The sequence below is a fragment of the Hyperoodon ampullatus genome (assembly GCF_949752795.1).
Source record: "Hyperoodon ampullatus genome assembly, chromosome: 4".
Taxonomy (NCBI): Eukaryota; Metazoa; Chordata; class Mammalia; order Artiodactyla; family Ziphiidae; genus Hyperoodon; species Hyperoodon ampullatus.
The window spans coordinates 86,772,477-86,795,824 of record NC_136917.1 but is presented as its reverse complement, the minus strand read 5'-3'; the positions used below and the strand labels follow the sequence as shown (position 1 = coordinate 86,795,824).

Sequence of the window (23,348 nt, the reverse complement as noted above, 5' to 3'; positions counted from 1 at the left end):
ATATTTGCCTAAGGTAGATCAAGTTAAGCCAATTTAATGTGTTAGAAAATTCATCCATCCTAGGAAATTTTTATACCTCTAAAATCTCTTATTCAATATGAGAAATCATCTTTTTATCATTGATTATTCATCATTGTAGAAATATGTCAGACTCATCACAAGTACTCACTTTGTATTTTTTTTATTCTAAACGGTAAGCAACATAGCTTTTGTGCTCTAAGCAAAAAGGGAGATAAATTTTCCTGATGCAGATATTTGAAGGTGGAAAGATAGTGTGAACTCACACATGAGGATTTCTCTTAGTATTTTTGAAGAAATAATTTAGACATAGTATCCTGGCACACAAAACATAACCCTTACTTGTAACCTGAAGTTACACGAGAAATAACATTCTTATTTCATTTTTTTTAAAAAAAGCTCTTTACATATTTGAAAGCAGCTTTGATATCATCTCAGAATTCTTTTTGTCAGATTATTAGAACAAGTTCACTTAACTTTTTTGTACTACATGTAGCATGCCTTTTGTGTCTTCATCCAAATTCTTGCCAAAAATTTTGAAAATGAGAGGATTAAGCATGGAATTCCAAGTCATACTTGATCACTTCCTGACAAATCTCCATCAATCCTTAAATCAAGATTCCATGGCTATCATTGTTCAACCTACAGATCCACTTAGCTATAATTCTGTCTAGCTCACTTCATCTCCATTTCTACCAAGTGATTACAATGATGAGTCAAATGACTTGCTGAAATCTTGTTGTATTTATGACCTTCCTCTGATCTACATTTTTTTGGTATAAAAAAAATCTAGTAAGCTTTTTATTAAAGTATGTTGAGAGGTGCTCTTCCATTGATCTCTTGCCTTCCTACTCATCTTACTGGGTATGTCAAAAATGCAAGGCCCTGACTGATCTTTATCTAGGCCATTTCTCAGGGATGTGTTTGTTGTGAGCAGCTTCTAGGGATAAGGTAGTGTCTTCCTCTCAGACCAGGCTTGCTTACTGCCTGCTATAAAACGGCAGCTTTCCCAAACTCGTCGTTCCTCTCCTGAAACACATCCAGCTCTGTGTGCAGGCATCCATTGGGGCTTATCCACAACACCCCCATGCTGTGCTGTGAGTAATAAAGGTCTTCATCTCTGACCCATGAAAAAGTAACAGTCTAACTTATTAGCTTATAAATAGGGTGAAGTACTAGATCAAACAAAATATAACACAGAAGAGTACACAAATTATAGAGCTCAAATTATCACAAAGTATACACTCCCATGGTAACCATTTTCCTGACTTATAGATTAGTTTTGGCTGTTCTTGAACTTTGTATAAATGGAATCAAACCTTTATCTCAGAGGGAGACACTACTGAACTATATACTTAAAAATAGTAAAGATGCTAAATTTTATGTATTTTTTAAACCATAATGAAAATGGTTTTTATTTTAAATTAAAGAAAAAGTCAATTCCTTGGCTTACCTCTTCACCTTTTTAAAAAATTTTTTTATTGGAATAGAGTTGATTAACAATGTTGTGTTAGTTTCAGGTGTACAGCAAAGTGATTCACTTATATATATATATATATATATACATGTATCTATTCTTTTTCAAATTCTTTTCCCATTTAGGTTATTACAGAGTAGCTGTTCACTTTTTTTTTAATGTTTATTTTTTAAAATTTTATTGATTTTCCTTATTTTTTTGGCTGCATTGGGTCTTAGTTGCAGCACACGGGATCATCCCATGCAACACACGGGATCTTCATTGAGGTGTGCGGGATCTTTTGTTGTAGCACTCAGTCTCTTGCAGTGCTCGGGCTTCTCTCTAGTCGTGGCGCGCGGGCTCCAGAGCGTGTGGGCTCTGTAGTTTGCGGCACGTAGACTCTCTTGTTGAGGCGCACCAGCTCAGTAGTTGTGGCATGGGGGCTTAGTTGCCCCATGGCATGTGGTATCTCAGTTCCCCGACCAGGGACTGAACCCATGTCCCCTGCATTGGAAAGTGGATTCTTTACCACTGGACCACCAGGGAAGTCCCTGTTCACTTTTTATAATGATGTATGTATGCCTTTCTCTCTCTGTCTCTCTCTTTCTTTCTCTTTATGGTTACTGCTTTCTAAGTTCTAAAAAATCTTCACCTTTACCAAGATCACAAATGTATTTCCTATGTTTCCTTCTCAGAGCTTTAAACTTTAGGTCTATAGATCACTTGAAATTAATTTTGTGTAGGTGTGAGGTAGAGATTGGGGTCTGTTTATCCACGACAGTTATCGAGTTCTTCCACTACCAGTTCTTTAAAATGGTATATGAATTCTTTACCAGAATTTTCTTTTCCCATTGAATTGCTTTGGTGTCTTATGTAGTATATGAATCGGCCATAAGTAGGTGGGTTTATTTCTCGACTCTGTTCTGTTCCATTGATCTACTTGATTATCCTGAAGCCAAAACGTACTCCCTTGACTGTAACTTTATAGTAATTCTTAAAATTGGGTAGTCTGTCTCTTCCCAATTGGCCCTTTTTTTTTTATCACTATTCTCTATTCTAGATCTTCTGCATTTCCATGTAAAAATTTATAAGCAGCTTGTGAAATCAAACCAAAAAGCCTGCTTGGAACTTGGTTGGGATTGCACTTGATCAGTTTGGGGAAAGTTGACTCTTAACACTCAATATTAATCTTCCAATCCATGGACTGGGTATATTGTTCTATTTAATTTGCACTTCTTTAATTTCTCAACAGTGTTTTGTAGTTGTCAGTGTAAAAGTGTAACACATCCCTGTCTAAAAGTATTTCTAAGTATTTTGGTTTTTGATGCTGTTATAAAGGATATTCTGATTTCAGACTATCCCCTCTTTATTCAGCCAGTGCAGTTGAAGGTGAATTATAGACAGTTAAGATAGCCCCAGGTGGATGAAATGATCAAGAGCTCCTTCAGAAATGACCGATCTCTTACAGAGAGAAGCACTACAGAAAGATACCTGTACTGAGACATGTGGTTCATCTAAAGAATCAAGTGTTACTGACAGTGAGACAGGAAGTCAGGAGAGTTTCTGCTGTATGCTACCTCAGATTTCTGATGAGCAATTTTAAAATGTGTATATTTTGTTCTCTGATGAGTGAGGATGGCAGTTAGTATTTGACATGAAAGTAGAGACAGTCACACTTTGCATAAGTAGCAGACATTGGATGGGGAGGGTAGAAGGAAATTTGTGATCTCAGTGTAAGTGTGTTTTATGTGTAAATATGATACAAAGGTGATCCAACATATGAAAATCCATGAATGTAAGATACCACATTAACAGAATAAAGAACAAAAGTCACAGGATCATCTCAACTGATGCAAGAAAAATATTTGACAAAATTCAACACTTTTTCATGATAAAAACACTCAATAAACTAGGAATAAAAAAATTATTTCAACATGATAAAGATCATATGGAAAAAAGCTCAGGGCTAACATTATACTCTGTGGTGAAAAACTGAAAGCTTGTTCCTCTAAGATCAGGAACAAGTTAAAGGTGCCCATTCTTACCACTTCTATTTAACGTAGTACTGGAAATCCTATAACAGCACTCAAAAGTCAGTTGTGTTATTATACAATAATACTGAACAATCCTAAAAGGAAATTAAGAAAATAATCCCATTCACAATAGCATCAAAAAGAATAAATTGTGTAGGAATAAACTTAACTGACGAAGTGAAAGACTTGAAAGACTTGTACACTGAAATTATAAAACATTGCTGAAAGAAATTAAGACACGCAAAAAATGGAAAGACATCCTGTGTTTATGAATTGGAAGACTTAATATTATTAAAATGTTCATACTACTCAATGCAGTCTACAGATATGATGCACTCCCTACAAAATCCCAATGGCATTGTTTTTGCAGAAATAGAAAAAAAATCCTAAACTTCACATGGAACATCAAAGGACCCAGTATAGCCAAACCATACTATTGAGAAAGAAGTAAAAATTTAGAGGCTTCACACTTCATGATTTCAAAACCTATTACAAAGCTACAGTAATCAAAACAGTATGATACCAGCACAAAGACAGACAGATAGACCAGTGGAACCAAATAGAGATCCCAGAAGTAAACCCTAACATATACAGTCAAATGATCTTTGACAAGGGTGCCAAGACTACAGAATGGGAAAGGATAGTCTCATCAATAAACAGTATTGGGAAAACTGTATATCCACTTGCAATTGAGTGAAGATGGACGCTTATCTTACACGTGTACAAAAGTTAACTGAAAATGGATTAAAGACCTAAGTGTAAGATGTGAAACTATAAAACTCCTAGAAGAAATAACAGGGGAAAACGTAATGGCATTGAAATGGGCAGTGATTTCTTGGATATGACACCAAAAGCACAGGCAACAAAAGGAAAAATATACACACATAAAATGACACTACATCAAAGTTAAAATCTTCTGCGCAGCAAAGGAAGCAGTCAACAGAGTGAAAAAGCAACCTACAGCACAGGGGAGAAAAAATTTGCAAATCATATCAGATAAGGGGTTAATATCCAGAATACATAAAGAATGGCTATAACTCAATCACAAAAACCCAAATATCTCAAATAAAAAATGGGCAAAGGACTTAAATATACATTTTTCTAAAGAGATAAGCAAATAGCCAACAAGCATATGAAAAGATGCTCAGTAACACTAATCATCAGGAAAATGCAAATCAAAACCACAAAGGATATTACCTCACACCCACTGGGATGGTCACTATCAAAAAACAAGACAAACAACCCAGAAAATAATGGGTGTTGGCAAGGATGTGGAGAATTTGAACGCCTTGTGCACTGTTGGTAAATTGGGACAGCCACTATGGAAAAAGAGCATGGAAATTCTTCAAAAAATTAAAAATAGAACTCCAATAATGATCCACCAATTCAACTTCTCTATATATATCCAGAAGAATGGAACAGGATCTTGAAGAGATATTTGCACACCTACATGCATTGCAGCATTATTCACAATAGTCCAGAGGTGGAAACAGCCTACATGTCCATCATTGGGTGACTGGATTAAGAAAATGTGCCATGTACATACAATGGAATATTCTTCAGCCTTAAAGAAGAAAATCCTGTCAAAATCTGCAACATGGATGAACCTTGATGACATTATGTTAGGTGAAATAAGCCAATCACAAAAAGACAAATACTGTATAATTCCACTTTATATGAGGTATCTAAAGTAATCAAACTCATAGAGACAGAAAATAGGATGGTGGTTGCCACGGGCTGTTTGGAGGGGGAAAGAGAGTTGGTCATTAGGTACATAGAGTTTCAGTCATGCAAGATGAGAAGGTTCTAGAGCTCTGTTGTACAATATTGTGAATATAGTTAACAGTATTATACTATACGCTTAAAATTACGAGGATAAATTTGAGTTTTTTTGCCACAACTTTCTAAAAAGTGAAAAAGGAGACTCTTTTTTTCTGATTTTTCCTTAATACTGACATTCCAAACTCTTTGCTGCAATGTGTTCTTTAAAAGTATATTTTAAAGTAATAATTTTTATTTTGATAGAAAGTTTCATAATTTGTGAATGTATTACCGATCAAAACCTTTGCATAAATTCTGACCATATCCAACAAAAATGCATAAATGTGAAGATATAAATATATGTTTCTAATTATTTTAGATAACAAGATTATGTAGTAGGTCTTAATAAAATAGTCACTGATATCATTGATTTGGGGAATATAATGTCTCTAAAATATCTAGCCTATGATAAATTCAATTTCTAAAAATATTGCTAGCTTTTGTAAACATTTTTCCCTTATTAAATGTAAACGTACTTTTGGATTTGTCTTTTTATCCCACATCTCTTTGAAAATCTAAGGAAGCTTGAATTGATGCCTTTTTCTTTTTCTCTGCATTTTTCCTGTACTAGATAGAGACATCAAAATAAGCATTCCATTGAATTTTTTATTTAGAAAAAATGCCATTGTAGCATCTAAGTATTTAAAGGGTATTCCAGGAGCCAGCACCTTTATACACCTGATCTTCCTGTCCATTCTTTATATTTTATATCAAAGGCAGCTTTGAGGGGCATAAGAAGCCACAAATAAAAAAGTAAGTCATTTGGCCTGAAAGCAGGGAGAGACAGACTGTGGAATTTCTTTGTCTTGGTGGCAGACAGTGCGTTGTGGCTGGGGAAGATGGCAGGGGATTTGTGATCTCACTCTATGTACGTTTTTGTGTGTAACTATGTGTGTCAGCCTTAGGACACAAAATTAATTGGTGAATCTACCTTTTCAGCTTCCTTTTTGAGCATTAAAAAATAGCACTATTGAGCCCTCATGCAAAAAAACAGTGAAAAGTAAAATCTGGGTTCAAAGTAGCCAAAGCAGTCATAAGAACCTTTGAACGAAAGGGACTAGAGCTATATGGAATACTGAGTAATATCTTAAAACAAGAGTCAGCAAACTTTTTCTGTAAAGGACCAGATAGTAAAATGTTTAGGCATCAGTCTCTTGTCACAACTCTGGCGTCATAGCTTGAAATCATCTGTAGATAGTATGTAAAGGAACGAGTGTGGTGGTTTTCCAATAAAACTTTATTTACAAAAAGAGACAGTGGGCTGACTTTGGCCTCTAGGCCATAGTTTTCAGACACTTGCCTTAGAATTTGAATTATATCACCAAAATCACCACTTTAAGAATAAAAGTCAGGTCAATTCAGTTCCCTCCCCCACAATATGAAAAAGCTGATTATCTCCAAAGTACTTTCAGGAAACTGACATTCTGACGGTTTGTGAAAGTTGACTCTGGCATCTGTCCTGGCAGATCACATAATGTCTAGCAAGATTATAGCTGGTGCCCCTTGCACCAGCAAGTTAAAAATACTGTGAAATGCACTCTTTTATTTCATAGAACTGTTATCATGACCATTAGGGAGTTATGTTCTCAGAGATCATCTACAAAGGAGAAATGCAAAAGGTCCTGGTACTCTGCAGCGCTGGAAGAGCATGGCTATTAGGAAACCTCATCTGAAAAGACTAATGTCATGTATTAATCTAAACTGGGAAAACCACACACTCAGCTCTGCCTTTGACCCAGCCAAACTACGTTACTTAGGTAGCAAGCTGTTCATAAGGTGCGTCTTTAAAAAGAGCGTGATGGTATCAGAAAAGCCAGTATATTCTTGGAGTCACTTTCAGTGTTTCAGTGTTTCATGTTTCTCATCTTTCCCCACAAACTGACCCATGTCTAGCTTTAGTACAGAGTCTTTTCAGATCTAATGCTTTTGTCTTTTTTGGGGGGGGTTAGATAATTCTTAGTATAAGCCCTCATCACCTCGATTAACAACTCACACGTTCTCCCAGCTAATCTCTCTTTCTGTGAAACCCATCTCTCCTAAATATAACCTACATGTACCAGTCAGTATTCTCTGCTTCAGTGTTTGATGGATCCTTTCTTCTTCAAGAACTTGTTTTGGCTTACCTCCTATTATATAAAACCTATTCTGTGTCTCATTGGGTAAAAGTTGAATCAGCATTCATTGTTTATGATTATCATATAGATTTTTCCCCTTATTTTTGATGGGCTGGCTAACAGTCAAAACTCTATTGACTTAAACTAAAGTTTATTTTTGTTTTAAATAAGAACTCTGAACAATGACATAAATGGAGCCCCCATAATAGGTCTCTATAATTTAATAGTTGCTTTGATTACGATCCTATTTTAAATGTATAAGTGAATACAACTAAACCAAACTTCTCAGGAATAAATTGATAACCCAAAAAACAAGGGTAATGAATTATACATTTTATGTATCACTAGGGACTAGTATCTCTTAGTTTAATAACCTTTGAAGTTGTTTGAAGATAAATTAAGATCTCTACATGATTCAATGACAAGAAGTCATTAGTGGTATGGCCCTGATGATCCCTTTTCTCAAACGACAAATTGATAAATTAGTATTCTTGTTTACATAATAATCTCTCCGAGTTTGTTTAATATGATCAGTTCCTCAGAGTCCCATTAATACTGAAAGAACGGGTAGGATCAGATTTTCACAGCACAGAGTAAGAAATCTTTGAGAAAGAGCTGCTGAGAATAAAATGGTCTTTTATCCTCTTACTAAAAGTTGGCTGCAAACAAAGTAAAGCACTTCTATTTATTATTTCCTAATTGTTCCAGACATTTATATATATATATATGTATATATATATACACATATATATATATTATCTTTTTAATTCTCAAGGTCTTCTAATATAGATACTATTCTATCCATAAGGAATCGTTGAGTGCTAATATGGGAGATATATCAAAAAACTTAGAGCTTGTATTCATTCACTTAATTGGAAAATCTAGAGGGAAATCACTCTTGAGGCAGTATGTGATCCAGTGGATCAAACATGTCACCAAAAAGTATTCTTTTTCCTTTACTCTTTCTGCTTTCCATGGTGATATCTTCATCCCAAGGCTGCCAGTCTTTGTGGTGCTACATGCTGTCCTGTACACTTCCACTTGCAGAGAATGCTTCTTTCCTGGAACTTCTCTCAAAAAAAAAAAAAAAGTTTATTTCACCCTTTAAAGTATCTCCTTGTATCTCAGTGGCCTAAATTAAACTATGTGCCTGTCCCTGAGCCAGTCACTGGGAAATGGACTCCATTGATTGGGTTAAGTGAATCTAGGATCACCTTTATTGTTGAGGTGAGGTAAATACTTTCCAAAATGGGAGAAGGTCAGTCTCCTAAAGGAAATTGAGGTGAATGAGGGAAAATTGATGTTGTGTGACAAACAACCAGTCCCTGCTACAACTCTTCCTTATTTTATATGCAAAATAACTTCAACAAAAATAATAAGTTGTAGTGTTTATTGTGTGTACCATGTGCTAGGCATATGCTTAGTGCTTTAGATACATTTTAGTCTTTAAAACCATCTTGAGAAATAAAAGGAATTAATCCTTATGTTTTAAAGAAGTTTAGAGAGATTGAACAACTTACCCCAGGTCCCATAGCTAATCATGTACCCGAAAGTGGGGTCCGGCTCCTCGCCGTTCAAAAGCCAATAAAGAGGCCAGGTTGGGGGAAAGGAAAGTTTGCTTTATTTTGGATGCCGGCAACAAGGGTGGAGGCAGGGGTAGACACCTGTCCAAAGACCAACTTCCCCCACCCGCCGCCCTGACAATCAGGGGGCAAGAGCTTTTATAGACAGAGGGAGGAGGCTACATGCAGAAACAATACAGTCAGCTCTGACAGTCATCCTGAAATTGGTCATCGGTAGTCTGACAGTGTCATCTTGATTGTCCTAGGTACAGTAAATCTTCAGTTCCAGGTTCGGTTTGTTTCCATTTCTTTGAGGCCAGTTCTCGGAATTGCGGCAGCTTATGTCATGGCCACAGCCTAGCCATCATGTAGTTAACTTATTCCACCTGGTGGCAGTTTCAGTCTCTATAAGACAGCTCACAGGGTAAGGCTCAGAATATTATCTACAGCCCTTAAGGAGGAACTAAAGGTCCTCGACTATGCTTAATGACTAAACTATTATTATTTGGTCTCCTTTGACTGTTTTCCTCTGTTTCTGCATTTTCTCACTTCTCTGATTAAACTCATTTTTTAGCTAAAGTTTTTCCACAGACAAAAGGCAGGCTGAGGACATGGGACGAGGGGGGTGAGGCAAGGGCCATAGGGCCTGCTCCATTTCAATCAGACCTAGATCAGCACGACTTCAATATCCATGTTCCTTTCACCATGTAATGCTGTCTCGTTAGTAAACTAAAAGTTGGCTATAAAAACATGCTAAGAATTGTCTTAGAAATTCATCACTGGTGAAGAATTCTAGAAAATAATCCATCCTGTCTTGGTTTAATGTGCCATACAGAAATAAGCTTTGGTAAGACAGAGTTACAAAGGGGGAGTTATTATCTTGTTTTACCCAGTTATGAACACCACCATCTTATTGCAGTGGTCAGGTGGGGTACTCCAGCTACACACATACACACATACATATACAAACATGTATATACATGTGCTGCATGTATGATTATTGTGTGTATCACACATTCTAAGAGAGGTTCTTTAAACTGCCACAATGAAAATGACAAAAGAATGAGTTCAAAGAAACAGACACTATCTTCTACAGTAACCTCACAGTGAATACTAAAGATCATATCATCTGATGTCAGTCTCCAGTTCTTCTTCACTAAATGATAATAATCAGGTACAGTCCCCACGGAAATGTTTCTGGCCCAGTCTGAATTATTTTCTTGGTATCCTAGCTTTAGTCTCATAGTCTGTCCTTTGGAGAGTTTACTTTTTGCTGCAGGGTCCTTAATGGCTACACTCGCCCAAGGTTTAGGCTTTCTGTACTGAATGCTAATTATTTAATTTTTTTCCTGAAGACCTTGCTTCTCGACAGTGTTCTGCAGGAAGCTGACTAGGGCTGTGGAATGGTGCAGCTCTGCTACTTTACTTAAGATCACTGCGTCTGTGGCATGAATAACTATAAATTGGAAATAAATTTAAAACTTACTTTAATGATTTAGTGATTTTAAGCAAGAAATTTCTCTAACGTAGAAATAGTCTTGGATTAACTAAGAGACAATCAGATACCCTTTGTCTGTATCTTTGGCTGTGTCGCAGTATTCTGATAGCTGCATCTAACTCTACCTTCCTAGTACTTATTATTGACTTGGCATCACTTTTCAGCCAATTTTTAATTCTATTTAAGTGTTGTCTTTTCTTTGTTTATTAATCTAGTGTGCATTTGTTGGTTTACAGTCTTATCTATTAAGGATTGCTTCTTTACAAATTATTTTTTTAAATGATGCAGTTTGTAAGGCAGTGGTGTCACAGAAACATCTATCAAGATGAGCTCAGTCTTAAATGTACTAAGTTTTATTGTTGGAATCTAAAGAATTTTATGGCATCTGTCAGGTGCCATTGATAAGAGATGTAATGTCATCCTTTTCTAAACATTATTTTAACATTTAACAACTACTTGAAAAGCATAGTTCTAAACATTGGAGAGAAGCTAAGGAAGAAATGTTTAAAATTAATAAAAACTTTCATGGGTAGCTTGTCTTCATGCTTATTGAGGTATTATTACATGCTAGGCATCCTGTGGTGGGCACTGAAATTAGCATACTGAACAACAGAAGCGCAATTCTCTTCACAGGGTTTACAGGCTGGGCTGGGGATTGGGGCTATGAAGAGGATTATGTGAAAGACTAATTTAAAAAGAGCAGGAAGCAGAAGGAAAAGTGCTGAATGTGAGCTAGTTTTGGAAAGAAATAATATTAGGATTCCGCAGAACACTGGGGTTATGTCATACGATGCTTTAATCAAATTGCAGAAAAGATTTTTTCATTTGAAAGTTATTCCGTAGCTTAGAAAAAATGCTGTGTGGTTTCAAGACCAGAAGGGTGCACTTTTTCTAAACTAGGCCAATGTATATCTAACAAAATAACTAATATATGTGAATATTGGTCCAGGAAGTAACTTGAACTAAATATTGATTTCAAGTCCATTTTAATAAACATTTTTTGTACCTATTAAAGTTGAGAAATTAATGGTAATTTTGCTGTTTACTGTTGCATTTAGGTGTTTTTGTTTTTGTTTCAGAAAATTAAGTCAAGCTTGATAGAAGCTATTTCAGTAATGTTCATAGTAATAAATTTGATATTCTCTTTAAAAGAACAGGAAAAAAAGTAAATTATCTGACACCATTAAGATTATTTTTAAAGCATCTAGCTTAGTGATTTTGCAAATAGTCCACCTAAATTTCTGTAATACTGATTTGTGAATAGGAGAAGAGATTAGAAAAAGAGAACTTTCTAAGGAGAGTTAGGCAGGTGTTTATTTTCTAGGTATTCTCATTAAAGAAAAAGCCATTAAGTCTTCATCTCTAGAGTTGTTCTATTTAAGGAGGCCTAGATCCCTGGTGAAGAGGATCAAAAACATCAGGAAATGACAATTAAAATGTTAATCCCTCTTGCAAAATTCTGGCTTAATATCGGAGGGCCTAATAGAAAGAGAAAGTAGGGATGACTGTTTTTAGAGAACATTCATCCTAACATACTTTAACTTGGTTTTGTTTTGTTTTGTTTAATAATTCAATACATTACACTATACATTAACAAGGAAATTGTTTAATGCCATACTGTTAGTGAATGCAGTCTAAGGCTACCCTATTTAACATGGTTGTCACTGGCCATATGTGGCTCCTGAGCTCTTGAATTTTTGAAACGTATCTAGTGCTTCTAAAAAACTGAATTTTGAATTTCATTTAATTTTAATTGATTTACATTTTAAAATTTAATTTCCAGTAACATGATTCAGTTATTAGAAAAGGTTAAGTATGTTTGGAACAACCTAGGTATGTGAATCTACTTTTTTAACTGTAAATTTGATGAAATCTAAATACAGATCAAATACTTCAGATGGAAATTTGCATCTAAATTGAGATGTCCCATACATGTAAAATACACAACATATTTTAAAGACTTAGGATGATAAAATGTAAAATATGTCCACAATAATTTTGTAATGATGCATGTTGATTTAATAATATTTTATATATATTGGGCTAAAGAAAAAACATACTATTTCAGTCACTTTCACCTTTTTATTGTTGTTACTTTTTAAAATGTGGCTACTGGTATATTTAAAATTACTATGGGGCTTGCATTACATTTTTTTTGGACCATGCTGTTTTATGGAGTTTCTCTAAGTCATCACTGGAATTCATTTGATGCACAAAAATGCAATCTGACTCAGCAACTAAATCTTATCAAAATCATAGTCTTCTTTTTTTTTTTCCTGTCTGACCTCTACTATTAGTGATTGTGTTGTTAATAATCTGAATTTTTTAAGCAATCACTGAATCTGATAACTAATTTGATATCATTTACTTTTTTAACTCATAATCATTGTAATCTTTTATTTGGTATTAGAGAAAATAAAATTTCTTAGAAAGTTTTATCTTAGAAAAAATTTTTTTATCTTAAAATTTTCTTAGAAAATTTTATCCAGGCAAATTGGTGAGAAATTGTGACAGAGGAAAGAGTATGTCTTTGAATATTATTATGTGTTGGGTAATATACAGTGTGAAGCACTTAAAGTACTTAAACTGCATCTAAGAAAATTCATGGTGTCTGCTTTCTAATAAGATGTGTTCTTTTCATATTTTCTTTTATCCTCACCTTAAATGAAATGGGCAAAAAGTATGGTTAAATGTGTAATGCTTTTTGTTCTGTCAGGTATCTCTAATAGGTGATAAATATGACTTTCATCATGATCTTGTCTCATTGTTCATTTGTCAATTCTTCTAGGAGGTGATTTCCTGTCCTTTCTGAGAAAGAGGAAGGATGAAATAAAACTCAAACAATTAGTGAAATTTTCATTAGATGCTGCTTCTGGTATGGCCTATCTTGAGAGTAAAAACTGTATACACAGGTAAGGAGAATATTTTTAAAACATTTTCCAGTTTTATTAATAGGGTATTAGAAAACTGATATACTTGCTATCATAAAGCAGTGAATGTCTTTCACAAAACATGTATTTTCTTGTTGGTTTTCATATTTTGTGTGAAAGCATTCTTTGACAGTTGCTTACTTAGTTTACAGAAACACTTGTTTTCTGTCTTCCTGGGGTAAGTATACCTCATTAGACAATGACTTACTAATTAAAATTTGTTTTATTATAATCATGAATGGTATAGTGATAAGATATACCACAAGTAAGTCACTTGTCATTATCACTAATTTCATATAAGCAGCTACAAACTTATAGCCAAATAAGATTATCTCATGTGTTACTTATTCTCCTTTTTCAAAGAAATTACTTATAAAGTTACAGAAAATCCTACTAGTAAAACAATTCATGACAGTGAATTTTGCCAAGGGTAAAAGATTTGAGCACACTAGTTATTTCAAAGGAGATTTTAGCAAACTTTCTCTAATTATATCAAGACCAGCAACTTGGTTTTAATGCTTTATAGATTGTGGTTTTAGCTGCTTGTAGCTGAAAGTAATCTTTTTTTGCTAAGTGTGAATACAAATTAAGATCTCTTGCAGAATTCATGTCAGATCCTAAATATGGCTAAGTGTATATAAGCAAAATAAAGTGGGGAATTTGATGTAGTTTTTATTTGCTGGAAACAGCACATGATACTGTTTAACGTGGGGAAGGTTCATTGTCAGATTGAACCATTGTGAACTTTAAGCTGGTTGGTTATTGAGGTATATTTTTCTCTCATGTGCTTCATTATGCTGCCTTTGACTTCATATTCTTGTGAGGTTTTACAACATAGAATTGCAGCAGAACAAAGTTATATGCACCTTAAATATACATTTATTTGATCTCAGTGAATATTTTTTACTTAATTCCCCCCCCCCAAATTTTGCCTAGTGTTCAGTTTTATTCTGAAACTAAAATTATGGCTTATGTTTCAAATATGGTTCAACAGTCACATATGTTTTAAAATACATTTCAATAGGGATACTATTTTTCTGGAAATTAAAACAACTAAAACTAAGCTACTATCATATTCCTGTTTTACTTTCTATGAATATAGACTGTATTTACTTTCTATGAATGTAGATCAAATCACATTGTAATATATATCTGTGAAGACCAAAAAAATTAATTTTGGGCAAGAATTGCATTATCACTAATTTCATTACTTCATGTTAAAAGTAACAATTAAGGATTTTGCCCTTTATTTAGAGAAAACCTATAATTTTGATTGCTCAGGTGTTAAAGCTACTTTGGTTATCACATTCTCTACTGCAGTTTTTATCATGTCTCAGATTTTTTTTTAACTCTTAGACTATTTATAGCTTTAAGCCATAATAAACATACATTCTTGAAACTGTTTTAATGTCAGTTACCAGTAACAGTCTTTAATTTCTGGTGTGTTGTGGTTGAGGGAACTGTTGTTTCAATTTCTTGCTGCCTTTAGTGATTGCTTTTCTTGCAAATGGATGATTGTATTTCTTTAAGTGCCTCTATCACGAGAATTGAAACCATTCTAAATTGCCGATGACAGTTAGCTTTAAAAATTTATCCCACTTACAGAATCATAACATTATCTGCTGTAATTTTATTTTCCCATTTTGGTTTTTAAGAATTTTCATGCATTTCCAAATTTTTGAAAGTCAACCTGCGCTTGACCACATATCCTAGAAGATTGTGCGTAGTCCTGTACTATTTGCCTGGCGGTAAGGTTCCTGATTGAACATCTTGAACAATGTTGCTGAGAGCAGGTTTGACAAATAGGTTTCAGTGCCGACTTTCAGTGATTGGTAGTGGCTGTCTGTGTTGTGCATTGAGAAGGATTCCAGGATCAGTGACAAAGAGTCCAGTGATAGATTAGTCACATCTGTCAGGGTGCTGACAAGCATTAACACAAAAACTCCAAATTTGTCATCTGTCACATAGAATATTTTCTTTTTGTCTTTATTTTCATAAATACATTTTTGATATGATTTTCCTTACTAGCTATATTATAACAACAATATAATATTTTTCTATAATCACTTCCACTGATACATTCTAAACTATTTGCTATTCTTATTTCTCTTGTTAATCATGATTACTGGATGAATTTTATGATCTCTCTAGCCAGTGATCTTTTGTTCCTCTTCAGTCTTAACGTAAATGTTCTTTTGGATGAATTCAATTGTTTTCTCTTCCTTTTTGGTACCTCACCAATACATGACTCTACATTGAGAAAGTAAATCATTCTTTGTGTTGAACTTTTTATGGAAGTGACTTGTGCTACAGGACTGTGTTCCTCTGTGTCTTTCTGTGGAACTATTTCTGTGGTAGCAGTAGTAATTGCAGTGGAGTTTTAATTGATTTATATTTAATAGATATACTCAAGACATGTTATATGTTTTTTTCTCCTAAGAAATATCATATATATATTTATATAGTATAAATATAACATAACTATATAAATACTATATATGTATATAGTATACACTACAGTGAAAAGTATTTTTCCTCATTGGAAAAATTTCTAGTAAGGTATTTCAAAATTTAAAATTTCTAAAACGTGATTAAAAGTTTCCTTTCATTTTTCAAGTAATGAAGAAAGGCCCCAAGCTCTATTCTTGACATCCCGAAATATATGTATGTCTGTGAATTCTAAAGTCTCTGTCCTACAAATCAAAGCAAAAAAAATTAAATATGCTTTAAATTTTATATGAACTTATACATTTTATCCCATTCACTGATTAGAGGTCACTGGAATTCAGAACTTGAAAATATTTCTAATTGAATCTCCCCAGAATATTATCTTAACTTTTGGGGGACATATTCTCTTTCTTTAGCTTTGTTGTATTGTTTTGATTACTATGAGAAGAGCAGAGCAATGTTTCATTATAGGTAAACAAGTATGACAGCTATAAAATGGAAACAAATAATTGCATAAAGAAATGGCATGCTTTTTGGAAAGCGTTCTTGTTGTAATTTCCATTTCACTTCCAGGAGTGTTCTCTTGATACACTAAGTTTCTAATTGAAAGTATTTCTGCTTATAGTTTGAGAGTGTTGGATATTTTGTGTTTCAGTTTAGTTGTAATCAACCCTGTTTTCTTTATAATTATTCTATAAGCCAATGTGAAATTTTCTTTCCTACTGTACTTCATACAAATATTTGAAGTACACTGATAAACTTTGCAGGGGTATGTTTACTTACAGTGGCGTGTTATTAGATTGCTAGTTGTCACTCTGGAAAAAGTATTAAACCTGATGATTCTTGATGTTAAGTGGATTGAGGTTTGACATTATATTAGATTTAAATGGTAACGGTGTTTATGGTTTTATTGCTGATGAGTTCTACTACAAGATTTATTTTTATTTGGGTTTATTTTTAAAAATTGGTTTTGTGCCATGTATTTTATTTGTCCATGGAAAGTAAAGGGAGGATAAACTCTTGATTGCCATGTATTTGAGTTAAAGACCATAATCTATTGGGAGTCTTGGAAGCATTTCTGCATTTCATGATATTGTATGTCATCGTCAATGCCAGAAAAGGTATCTTGGGAGAGGTACTATAGAATATGATTTCTTTTTCTATTTTAACTCTTGTACTGATTCCTCTTCATTTTTGATTACTCTACCACAATGATGCTTCTTTGTTATGGAGTAAGATTAATAACTCTACAAATGAAAATATATAAGACTGCAAATATTTTATTGTTTGCTAAATGTTTTGCTTATCCATTGAGAACAATGATATTTCTGGCACTTCAAATCATGAACATTAGCTTATTCTGTGCCAGGATGGGAGCAATATGAGAATCATGATCCCTGCCTTCAGATGGATGTAACAGAAAATAATAATAAGGCAAAGAGATAATCAGTTTAGTGACAATGTGTACAAGATACCGTGGGAGTAATATCAAGAGGGTCTAATATGACCTGTCAGTCTGGGAGCTATGGTGGGGAGTAATCAGGGAAAGTTTTGCAGATGATACTGTTTGAGTGAGACTTGAGTGTATCATTGAATAGAAGGGGAAAGAATTTTCTAGCTGAAGCAAAGAGGAAAGCAAATTTATGTTTTTCATGAGAAAGCCTGACAATCATGGAACTACGAAGAGTATAATACTATCAAAATGGGAATACCAAGGAACGTTGGGCTGAGCCAGATAAACAGGGTCTTTCTTTCCAAGGGCCGTGTATACCCTTTAATTTGGCTAAACTTGGGAATATGTAGCCATACATTCAGATAATTTTAAGACAGTTAAAAGTCTGTGGTTTTTAACTGAAAAAGGAAAGTAATTTGAACAAAATTTACAGAATCTTGAAAAATGTATAATCTTGTGAAAAGGTGTAGGTATGGGACCAATTTTATTTTTAAGTTTCATTGGAAAAACAATTTAAGAAAGCTAAGATTGCCCAGAAAGGAACAATATTACATTTCACTTACATATGTTCCAGAAAAAGATTATTTCATCCAGTGATTTCTGATAAGGCTTAGGTGTGTGTACTTTTTAAGATAAATGTAAGATGTAGCTTCTGTCTTATTTTTGTTGTTTGTGATTTCATATTTCATGAAGCTATAGATATGGTATGATATTGATCATTTACATTTTTCCCTTGAAAATGGAAACTCTCTTGAGAGTTTTCTTTATTTTTTAAATGCAACTGACTAGCATCTGAGTTCTTCCTAAACTTTGAATGTAGTGGAAAAGTATTCTTGTGCTTAATGTATCTGCATATTTTCTTCAGTGTTTTTGAACCCTTCATCTTTTCTGTATCTCATGATCCGCCATATATTTAATAAAAAGGATCTTAAGATCAGTTTACAGATTAAGTAATTGAGGCTGAGAAAGATTAAACGAAGGTCACCTAGAGAATTAGTGGCAGGGCCACTGTTAGGTCTTAGATGTGCTGACTTCATTATGACACATTCCCATTCCAGTGTTTTGTTCTGTCTCAATCAAGTATTCATGAGCCTAACAGCTGACATTTATTGATTACTTAGTGAGTACCAGGCATTATGCTAATTAAGTGCTTTTGATTCAATATATGAGAACTTAAGCTTCAGGAGGGCAATAATTTTTACCTATATTGTTTACTTTTGGATTCCAAAAGCCTAAAACAGTGCCTGGCACTTAAAGGTGAATGAGTGAATCCTCAAGGCAACAGTAGGTACTATTGTTGGGCTTGTTGTAACATGAGGAGACTTATGGTTAGGGAGGTTGAGTATCTTGCCCAAGATCATATTAAAAGAAAGTGGCAGATCCAGGATGTGGCTCCTGGCACTCTGGTTTGAGAGCCCCACTCTGAATCACTACACTGGACTCAGCTGCTTTCCATAAGAAATGCATCTTCTGACCAATTAGAAGATTCAGGGTAGAAGGCCAGCTGGTGTTTGGTGTGATGGCTCAGCTTATAATCAACATCTGGACTCTTTATGGTCATGAGTAAAAACAGAAGAGGATGCTGAAGCCTGTGAAATGTAGTTTTAGAAAGACATACCAAGGTGTTTTCTGTTGTTTTTTAATGACCAGTTGCTGAAATGCAGCAGTATTTTGTTATTGCTTCTCCATTTAATTAGAGCTTAAAATTTTTTTTCATTTTTTATACACTATTGTTTAGATACCCCCTTCTGCTTTATCTGTTAATTAAAAACACAGGATTAGCATAGAAATGTGATAATCTCAGTTAGTTGACTAAGCATTTATGACTGGTTTTCTTGTTCTAACATTTGATTATAATTTTGAATATATTAAGCTGTACTTTTATTTTTAGCTTCTAAACCAATTTTGCTACAGTACAAAGAGGACTGTAATTTTAAATGTCTCAAAAATATATGGTCCTCCTCTAGTTTAACCTTTTTTTTTCTAGAGCAGTTTGGTATTCACAGGAACACCTTTCTAAAAATTATTTATCCTGCTACATTATTCAGTGTCAGAATTTCCTATCGCTAGTTTCATTCATTTTAATTAAAGGATTTTTTCCTAAAGTCACATGTATGTTTCCAGGAATGAAAAAGGAGGCCTTCTCTTATACTGGAATCAGTTAACATGTTGGCTTGAGTTAATGTACCAGAGTATCTAACTGCCTTCTTAGAAAACAGAAATGATGGATTTGGGGTAAAGGGTCAGAGAACGGATGAGTTTTGATTTATGGTTACTGGTAGGAAAGATGCAGCATATGTAGGACACTGTTCAGGAATTCAGCTCAGTCCAGTAAATGGAATGAAAGTCCTTGAGAGTGAAAAGAGAGGGGAAGAAGGGAATAGGAGTACATGAGCACTGTTTCATGGTTTAGTGAGGGCTAGCCTTGTCTTATGTTACATAGAAATGATAGAGGAAAATTGGCCTATACATCATTCTCTATTATTTCTGACTTTTATTCACTTAATTACATTAAGTACATTTCTGGTTCAGAATGTCAAAAGTGATCTTTTACATTAAACAAACACAAATGGTTGGTTTCCATTTTCTCTTGGGGCCTATTTGATTACAAATAACAGAAATTGCTTAAGCTAATTTAAGCAATAGGAAATTTATTAGAAGGAAATAGTTACCTCACAGAACTCAAAAGACAGGAAGTTCAGCCAGCTCTGGCAGTCATTATAATTAGGAACTGGGAAGCAGTCAGGAACCAAAGCAGCATCTCTTTCTGTTTACCCTCTGTGTTCACTTGGTCTTTCATTATTTCTTCTTGCTATGTTGCTACTTCATTTCCCTCTTGCTCTGAAGACAACATTCCTCTGCCCCGATGTGCAAAGGTCCCTCAAGTGACATTCGAGTCACAACCTTCCAAGCCCCTCATCTGCAGATAATTAATTACTCTTTGAGGTCTCATTTCAAATTCTTGGCAGAAAGAATTGATTGGCCCAGTTTATATTAGGTGTCTACCCCTGTTTTAATCAATAACATGGCTAGACAAGGGGAAAGTAAGCAGGATGACTGTTAACATAGACCTACAGGAGCCGGTTACTGTGTGTGAGGGGATAATTCTCAGAGGATGGGACACATACTGAGCAGGCTCCCTAAAAGATGGCTACCACGCATTCATTGAACGATTCCTCTTGGGCAAGCACATTCATTATCTTATTTAGTCTTCACATTTCTATGATCATTTATCTCTATTTCACACTAGAAAAATGTTGAGCCATCAAAATAAGTAACTTGTCCAATGTCATACAGCTGGTGAATGGATGACCCAAGTCTAGATCAAGTGAATGACAAAGGCTGTGAAACTAAGCAAAACACTTAAACTATGTGTTAGATATACTTTTCAGTTTCTTCCCTTTTGTGAATATAAGCAGCCATGTGGACATCTCTTGTATGAAGCAAATCTTAAAACCATTTAATAAATGCTGATTTAGAGAAAGCCTCGTTGTAGAGATAAGAGAATGCTTTACAAGTCTTAACTCCATATTTTTCTGGGATGATTCATCCCCACCCAGTTCCTTGGTGAAGGGCTGGTGGGTTTACTCTTTCTTGCAGGCGGTCGTGCAGTCTCCTTGAATCCTAGCTCACACCACATCCATACGACAGACCGGAGATTAAGCCCAGAACTGTGGAGTTGGGTTCATGATTACCCCAGGCATTTGGGTAACCATTGGTTGAATTCAGGTTCTAAAGTAAAACCTGATTTATGCTAGAGTAGCTAGCTTTTCCTAATTAGTCTTGGTCAAATAGAAATTCTGGCTTCTGAGGAATCCATTAGAACACGGATGACATAGAAACAAGCTTAACCTTCTCGCTTGCTTTTTTTGTTTTTTATGTTTGTTTCCTACTCTCTGGCCTCCGAGGCAGCATCAGAGCGATCAACGTACGGAACTAGAGAACTCAAGCCTGAGCTATTTACTGGGCATTGACTCACCTCACTAATATTGAGAATTACTAGGGGTTTTGTCCAATTATTATCTTTAAATATGTTTTTTATTTTATGAAATTCAAAAGCACAATGAGAAGACCTTTTCATTCCCAGATTTCCCTTTTCAAGTGTCTCTGTGCCAGTCAGACTGTCTGCCTCTGCACTGCCAGCTCTAACAGCCTGGAAGCCTAGCGTTTGCAGAGCCGTTTAACAGCTTCAGCATAGTGGTTAAGCCCACAGATTTGACACTGGAATGCTCTGTGTTTGAATCCTGGCCCTGTAGCACATCAGCTGTGTGACTTTGGATCCCTTCCCCGCCCCTACCTCAGCATTCACTGTAACCTTTACCCTGCTTCATTTTTCAACAGTCCTTATCATGACCTTACATTTATTTTATTTATATCTACATATGCAACTGTGTGTATATAAATATATGTATATGTATAACAGTGGTACATGTAGACATAGAAACCATAAAAAAGTACTGGTTTACTTTTTATTGTCTGCCTCAACTAGAATGTAAGCTCCATGAGGATACTGGCTTTATCTTGTTCATTCCTTGATATGGAGAACAGTTGCCAGTATCTAGTTTTGGTGCTCAGTAAAAGTTTGTTGAATGGATGAATGAATGAAGTTATCTACTGTACTTTTGTCTCTTCCAATATAAATTGAAGATAATAATACTCTTTCTGACACACTGATTTGGGTTAGACACTGCAAGGCCACTTGAGTAGGAAGAGGGTATCTCCAAGCTCTCCAATAAGAAATATCCCTACAGCATTTCAAGAGGCTCACAATTTAGCAGGAATAGACGACTCATGTCCATACCACTGTAAGATTAGATTCAGTTGTCTACTTAGCCAAGGATGCAGAAACTTTTCAGAAGAAAATGGCCACGTAAAGCAAAAACAAATGCAGGATATCTCCATTCACTTGACCATGGTCCCCAGAGTTTCTAATGATGACACTGTCTACATAGGATAGGGCCTTGTTGAATCTGAGACACTCATTTTCTTACTAATGGCTGTAATGTGGAGCTTATGACACTATTCACGGAGTACTTATACATCTGTGTGATTTTGTTGAATGTGATATTTTAAACATTGGGCTCTATTGGTTCTTGTTGGTGCCAATAAGTCCACATCCTCACCCTGAAGAAAAAACAAAGTTAAAGCCTAGGAATCTCCAGGTGGTTCATCTCTATCTCCAGCCCTTTTCTCCACAATTTGCTACCTTACTCTCATTACACTTTTAGCTATGTGTTTCCAGCCCTGAGTATGTGTGGGCCAGACACTCTTCTAGATACTATGGCTACAGCAGTATAGGGGAGGATAATAATTTTCCCTCTGCCCTTCTAGGTTCTTGGCTGAGACTCCTGTAATGAAAGACAGATTAACAGGAGAAAAACAAGTTTAATAACAAGTACACCTCCTATATACATGGGAGATACCCAGGAAAACTGAGTAACTCCCTGAAATGGCCCAAACCACCACCTTAAATACCACCTCCAGTTAAAGACAAAAGAAAGATGTTGGGGAAGAGGGGAGGCCAGTTATAGGAAGTTACCAGGAAAAGCACAGTAAACAAGGGTAAGGTTGTTATGCAGATTTAAGTCGGTGTTTTCTCCATTGATGAGTTTTTAGAGATTTAGTCATCCCTCTCTTCCTGGTAGAGAGGGAGACACCCTTACAAATGGAAATTTCCCTTAAAAAGGGTAACTACTCAGTTTTCAGAGCTTCTCCTGTGTCTGCTCAAAAAATCAGCTCAAAATAATCCTTAAGCCTAAAAGGCATATTTTGGGGCTGCAAATTCTGCTCCCCCTTCAGTGGCGAATAAACAAAACTCTGCCCTTACGGAGCTTACAAAAGAGAGGGGAAGCAGATAATAAATGCACTTAAAAAAGAATAAGCAAGTAAATATAAAATATTCCACATTGTGAGAAATGTTATAGAGAGTCACAAAATAGGATTAAAGGGAATGGGAAGGTAGGGGTAGGCACTGTTCCAGAAGAGAGAAAGGAGTAAGCCCTGTGAATATCAGTG

General features: G+C 35.0%; 1 protein-coding gene across 1 annotated transcript in view; it reads left to right on the top strand.

The window, feature by feature from the left end:
* Window positions 1-23,348, top strand: part of FER (FER tyrosine kinase) — a gene marked incomplete at both ends in the record, with an annotated part of 430,653 nt that overhangs the window by 314,382 nt on the left and 92,923 nt on the right. Inside the window, 1 exon segment of the mRNA XM_079702183.1 lies at window positions 13,291-13,414. Coding sequence (XP_079558309.1) covers window positions 13,291-13,414 — 124 coding nt within the window.